This window comes from Montipora capricornis, chromosome 13 (genome assembly GCF_036669925.1).
Source record: "Montipora capricornis isolate CH-2021 chromosome 13, ASM3666992v2, whole genome shotgun sequence".
In the NCBI taxonomy this organism is placed as follows: domain Eukaryota; kingdom Metazoa; phylum Cnidaria; class Anthozoa; order Scleractinia; family Acroporidae; genus Montipora; species Montipora capricornis.
This window is the reverse complement of record NC_090895.1, coordinates 28,904,911-28,911,806: the sequence shown is the minus strand read 5'-3', so window position 1 is coordinate 28,911,806 and position 6,896 is coordinate 28,904,911. Positions and strand designations below refer to the sequence as shown.

Below are 6,896 nucleotides of genomic sequence, written 5' to 3'. Positions count from 1 at the left end.
CAGGGCTGGGGAGGCTTGTCCTCTATAAATGGGCACATAGTTTTTAAGTGTATGTAGAGGTTAACCTATGAACTCCTGAACCGTACCTCAATGACAAGTAAAATTGTCTGGCGTTGGAGTAAAATCTATTTAGTCTCACTCCCTGGAGTCACTGTGTTCACAAGTCAGAAATGGCCAACAAATTCACAATAGAGACATTATCAACCCGTGATAAAGCCATCATGAGAGGGTTTGCTCACGCTTTTGAACTCCAACTCAACTGCATTTATGATCTTTACCTATTATCTCTCCCTTCCCCATGTTCCCCCTTCATTTCTTTCCAAGAAACTTTCTTAATGAACCAGACAAATGTTTCAAAGGAAATGTTGTGCTCCAGCACAGCTCTGTTCAGCATCGTTTGCCAACCCATGCCATATTGTTAGCAGGTCTGCCCTGTTAAAGGCCCAATCGCCAAAGTTGTTCAGGGAAAATAACACTCAAAAAATTCAGACAGTCACGGAGACTCAGAACTCTGGATCATTGTAATGGTCAAAATTTATTGGCTTCTGACATCAAATACAAATAACTTGACTGCCTTGGCAGCGAACTCTTTCTCCGAAGGATAACCTATATAAACAGGATGAACATGACTAACTAGAATAAGTTAAAAGGTTACACTGACTGCACAGACCAGTTGAGGCATCCAACCTTGAACACAATTTCTTTATCAGGAAAACAAGCAAGGTAGAAGCTATGTATTTTAAAAAAGGGCTTATTTTGCTTTCAATATGTTACCATTGAAGAAACTGGCAATAACTTTGAGACTGAAGCTACTGTGTTACGCAATGCTAACCATGTGTCACAAAATCTTCAGTTAATAACGAAAGGTGTCATCCTGAGTAAAAATCATAAAACAAAATAAAATTCTCTACGGCTGAGGAATGAAATGTGCCTCTACCTTGCAAGTCATCAATTCCCAATTAGTGACAATAAGTGGACAGTTAATTTTTTTTGTTCAGGCAAATAGTAAGTTTTGCAACAGCTACGTAACATGGCCTTGTCAAGGAAACTCCAATTCTGCTCAAACATTTGTCGTTGGGCAAAATAAATACTCTAGATATAGTAACTATGACTTTCTATATAATTACAAATGATAACTTTGTAGACACGTTTTTTTCCAACTAAGTTTCCCATACAGAGGAAGTGACCAAATGAGTACAAAAATTGGATCAATCTTTTATTCATTTCATTCAAGTTTTTTTTCTCAACTTGATATAAAACTTATTCACACTATGTAAAAAAGGAATATTCTTGACTTTCCCCAAGACCTTGCCAAAATTAGCACAAAATCATCACAACTAAAGAATTTACTGTACTCATACAGCAAAGGAAATGGAATTTTCTTGAAGATACTTATATGATTTAAAATCCTCCTTATCGGTCTGAGACAAGAACATTATCTCCATTGACAATAATTGTTTTGGAAAATAATAAATACTTTGGCAACATAACTTTTATAGCTTTAGCACAGGGGTTGCACTTGCAAAACTACAACCCATTCTTTTATCATGATAGCAAAAGCTCAGGAACTCAAACTTTGATACTACAGGACATAATACAAGAATAGTTATTATGTCAAAGTCAACACTTACAAACTTGAGTCTTTAAATATTGCCCCCCTATTATCTAATACCATGTCAGAGTGTATATTCTCCTTACTGTTTCTTATTTCTTTTGGGATCAGTTGGGAGAATCCAAATGATCATTAATATTATTCTACTGTGTTCCCACTTGCTGTGCATCCTTTAAGAGAAATAAGCTGATCTCTATCTAGTCTCAAAATGAAGCTGACGTCGCGTAGTCAGCATGTTGTCTTCAAAACTACTGCAAATCGAGTCCTCCATTGAGAATACCATGAACTATCACGAGGACTTAATATTTCTCTTTATACCATCAGAAGTTTGTACAATGCAAGAATTTGTTTGCATGTCAGGTACAAACTCCTCTATCTACAAAATTAAAATTAGTACTTAAGCTTTTATTTCACTTTGTGTCCAAATAAGATGCCTCAAGTCAGACGACGGAGTACCAATAACTAGTTCAAAATTTACACTCTGTGTTCAACAAAATCCACTCTGAGTATGTGCTATAAATATTCTATGAAACAAGTGCCACCAACAAGTGGCACTTATCAAGTACAGGAACATCCAGGCTATTAAAATTCCCTCCAGACTTTCGGCTTACAGTAATTTAATAATTTGCAAAAAAACTAGACTTTCAGATTTTATCCAAGAAACCAAAGTTCTTTAACGAAAGCATACACCCTGATAAGTTCTTTTTTAAGCATACATTGTAAATACATGAAGGGCTATTTTCTAATGCAACTTGAGATCTAAGATGATGGTTATCTTAAAACAGTTCACAATCATAAAAGTGGATTTGTTAAACCTCTTGTAAGTCAGTGGAAATTAGGAAAAAACACTTCATTTTGATGAATAAAGTCTGAAAGGATAGCCCAACTCAAACCACCATTAATAGCTCATGGTAGTTGAATGCAACAGCATTTGGACCTTGAAACTCAGGTACTTACTAACACAAACTTATTTATTTTGCTCAGAAATGAAGTTCTTGCATTCAACTTTAAACTGCCAAGTTTCAAAATAATGTTGCAAAAGGTTTTGGGTTCTTAGTTGTGTGGTTCTTATTGCACACCATTGTCTGTGATCTTGGCAATTAACCTATTGTACTTGAGAAATATTGTGACTGAGAACAAGAACAACTTCAGAATGTCTTGGCTTCAGCCAGCTGCAAATTCAAATGACTAGTCAGAACCCTTTTAAGATTTCTTGCCCAAGGCAAGTCAATGATTGTCAGTTAAAACTGCAAAAACACCCATGGTGGGATTTAAAGAATTCCTGAAAATCAGTCGGTATAAGGAAATGATGATGCTTTGCTGTCAAGACCCCAAGTTCCTTCACCTCGCCTCGCCCATGTTCCTTTTTCTTTCAAACAACCAGGCAACTCTCCACTGCAAAGCCACTGTGTTACAATGGTCACTCTTCACTCTTTCACAACAACAATCCTCCTTCAGAACTTTTCATGAGATGCCATATTTGATGCCAGGTGTATCGCCAATGCAACATTTCCAATTTAAACATGTTTCATCAAAGACAGAAAAAAATGGTTAACTTCTGTAACAGTAACCAAATAAAGAAAACCAACAACTTTAAGGTGGCAGCTTGATGCTCTTTAGTTCCACCAATCCTGAGCTCCTGCATTGCTGGCAAACCGGTTCTGATTCCAGTATGCCACATTCCCATACCCTCCATGGTGGGGTCCACCACCTCCACCTCCACCTCCACCTCCACGGTGATGTGGCTGCTGCCTGTAGTCACGGGAGCCAAACCCGCCAGCTGAGTGCCTGCTAAAAGAACAGAACTTTTTCTGTCAATTACCATGGGGAAAAAAAGCAAGGATTTTCAGATGCTACAGTACAGCTAAAAAATAATGAATGCACAAGAACTTATTTTTGCGTCTGCAAGCAAGCAACTTCTTGCGGCTCCTTGCACCACAATCCTACTAGCCGCAAGAACTTCTTTGCGGTTGTAAGTTGACACCGCAAGACCTTCTTTCTGTTAAGAAATCTGCACTGCAAGAACTTCTTTGCAGAAACATCTTAGAAAGAAGGTGATGTACAACACTCGCAAGAAGACAACACTTTCAGGGCAATGCAGGGTAATAAAGTGGGGTCTATGTTTGCGATGGTCACGACAGTGGGAGTTATAAGAATCATATGTAAACAAACGTCGCAATGATATGGCGATTTTTTACAATGCTTGGACAAAGACTCGTCGCATGTTAGCAATCAGAATAAATATCAGACAACACCCACTCAAGTTCCCACTATTATTGTCTCTTGACTCTTTAACAGAGACGTGCAGTAAGATGTGACTGGTGCAATAATTATTCTCATGCACAAAAAATTGATGTACACTACACTGTACACTGTTCTGAACAACAGGAACTTAACACTGCACATTACTGAACAACCCATGGGGCACAGTCTAATACCACCATTTGGCAGCCATTCTAATTTTTAGGTAGAAATGAAATTGTTTGCAAACTGAAAACTTGGAACACTGTACACAAGGCCATAAGTAATAACTAAAGGCATATTGCAAATGGCATAGGACACCTTTCAAACAACTTGCCAAGTGTCTGCCATATTGGACTTAAAAGCATCTTTGGTGCTGGTCAATTGGGTGATTTTGTTCCCAGTTTTTTTAACTTTGTGGTTTTTGTACTAAATGTTATCACTAGGAAAGATTGCTTTGTTTTGTAAATATTGAAAGCTGACCATGCGATGAAGCATCAAGCTGGGTGGGAAAAAGTTCACTGGGACTTGACTGTCAGACTACGGGAATTAAAATAAAGCTCAAAACTCAAGCCTCTTTAGCTTGCAGGATCTATGTGTTGATAACCTATTTTAGTATAAATACACAGGTGATTATACAAAATCGTGCTCTCTCATTGGCTCGCTATCTCGAATTATCAGCCGATAATCACCTAGACGGACAAAATGGCTGCCAGTAGTCGTTTTGCTGCTGTAAGTGAAGATAATTTCGCGTTAAATGTTTTTTTTCTCTTTTTTGAAATAATCACCTGTGTATTTATACTAAAACAATTATTCGCCTCAGGCTCAGTGATTATCGGTGAATATTCACCGATAATCACTTCACCTTCGGCAAATAATTGTTAAGTATTTCTAGGTTGTCTCTATTATTCTTTATTCATTGCTTTTCATTTTTTTCGTGTAAATATTGTCTATTTCTGTGGGAGTTAAGAAAAAAAAATTGAATTGAATTGAACCTACCTGACACAATTTAAGGATGTTTCACCCCAATTCTTTATTATTATATGTAACAATAATTATTGCAAGTAATAATACAAATAACAATATCACATTAGAAACCAAGAGTAATGTCTTACCTCCTTGAGCGGTTCCTTCCAGAATTCTGGTGGCTCTCATAAGCAAGAGACTCCAACCAGCTGGGCACTTCCTGACGAGTGTCATTCAGCAGTTCCACAAGATCTTTGGCAACATTGCGATTCTTGTCATTGAAAAATGAAGTAGCAAGACCTGTAATAATGAGCAAAACAACTTCAAAAAATGTGAGAAAATGGTGGTTTGCCACACCCATGAGAGATCGCATACATCACAAGTCTTGAAACTCTAATTTACGTGCTACTATGACCAAAAAAACAATTCTTTTTCTTTGGATTTCAGAATTATGTTAACTGAACACCAAGAGAACCAAGTTTAAAGTCCTGATTTCAAAAAGACAACTGTTTATTGGAAATTTCTTATTTAGTGGTCTGCCATTGCTAACATTAAAATCTTGAGACAGCTGGGTCGAGGAGAAAATGACGTCAAAGACTCAATAGTTTAAGAATGCAATGTGTAGGTACGCGACTAAACTAATATGCAGCTTGGGAGTTCCAGGCTTTCAGATTTTTAAACTTGTGTTTTGCATATATAATAAGTTGTGTTTACACGTAAAATTTTAAGCTAGTGAGTAAATGTCGTCACTTTTCCCTAGATCCACCCCTCTGAGATCCAATTGGTTAGTTTTGAACGTGAGTAATGGCGGACCGTGAAATCCAAAACAACAGCTTTTGGATAAAAATCAAAGCTCAAAATTTTGCCAGTCAGTTGTTACGCGAACACGCTTTCAAAACCTAAATAAAAAAAGGACATTCTTTTTTGATCATAGTAGCACTCATGTGTGAATGTCAACTTCCATTTGATTGGTACTGTGCTTTACTTGCTGATAAAAATGAAGGAAAAAAGAACTGAAGGAGTAAAAATAATCTCAAATAAGCCAATCGTTAAAGAGATGGGGTTTGTCACCATTTAACTTACCAGTGTGTCCCACACGTCCTGTACGTCCGATACGGTGAACATACTCTTCAATATCAGTGGGCATATCAAAGTTAACCACATGACGCACATTAGGAATGTCTAGACCGCGAGCAGCAACCTGCATTGAACAAAAAACAATTGCACAGGTGACAACTATAGCAGCTAGATCAAAGATGGAGACTGCTCCCACGCCTGGCAAATCCTGGTAATGCAGTCAGGGAAAGACAGGCATCCATCACACTGATCAACAGTGAAAAGAAAGGGAAGACAGCAAAACACCTGTACACTAAAAATACACTTTCCGCTCCAACAAACAGACATTCCAGGGGTACCACCCTTTGAGAACGCTTTGGCTCAAGTACTCAAAACTGCAGACCACAAGAAGTTCACAGCTTTTCCCTTGATAACTAGAGTACATTGAATCACACTGAACTGCACGAGAAATGCTCATGTAATATTAAACAAAATATTAACACTCCCACAAATCTTCATATGACAGACCTGATTGAGTACACCTTGCATTTTCAAGTAGGCTGCAAAAACTGGATGTACTTTCCAACAAAAGTAATTAGAAGGTAACCAATGTTATCTTCAATAGTAAAACCACAGAAATGTTAACTCACAGCAGTGGCCACTAAAATTGGGGTACGGCCAGACTTGAAGGAAGCTAGGGCTGCCTCCCGCTCGCGCTGAGACCGATCACCATGAATAGAAGTTGCAGGATAGCCTTCACGGTACAAGAAATCCTCCAATGCATCAGCACCTTTCTTGGTTTCAACAAAAACCAGAGTCAGAGACTCAGGGCCTGAGAAAGAGTAAAAAAAAATCAACTGATTGGTCATGAAAGAAGGTCATTATTTGCAAGACTGAAGTCTCTGTACATACAAAAATTCCAAGCAAGTCTTGAAATCAGACTCGAGACTAGATGCAAAAGTTCTTTGACAATCCAGAATCAAGTCTTAAAGCGAGTTGGGAGTCACCCTGGGTTGTCAAC

At 37.9% G+C, this 6,896-nt stretch overlaps 1 protein-coding gene across 2 annotated transcripts in view; it reads right to left on the bottom strand.

The window, feature by feature from the left end:
* Positions 1-512: 512 nt before the first annotated feature.
* The window catches only part of LOC138029640 (ATP-dependent RNA helicase DDX3X-like), a 16,226-nt gene continuing 9,842 nt past the window's right edge, over positions 513-6,896 (bottom strand). Inside the window, exons 14-17 of one of the 2 annotated variants that reach the window (XM_068877344.1) lie at positions 6,526-6,707; positions 5,903-6,020; positions 4,969-5,119; positions 513-3,403 (exon numbers count right to left, since the gene is read on the bottom strand). In XM_068877344.1, the coding sequence (XP_068733445.1) occupies positions 3,229-3,403; positions 4,969-5,119; positions 5,903-6,020; positions 6,526-6,707 (626 nt within the window). In that variant the 3' untranslated portion in view covers positions 513-3,228. The remainder of the gene's footprint in view (positions 3,404-4,968; positions 5,120-5,902; positions 6,021-6,525; positions 6,708-6,896) is intronic. The other variant, XM_068877345.1, reaches the window with a different exon arrangement.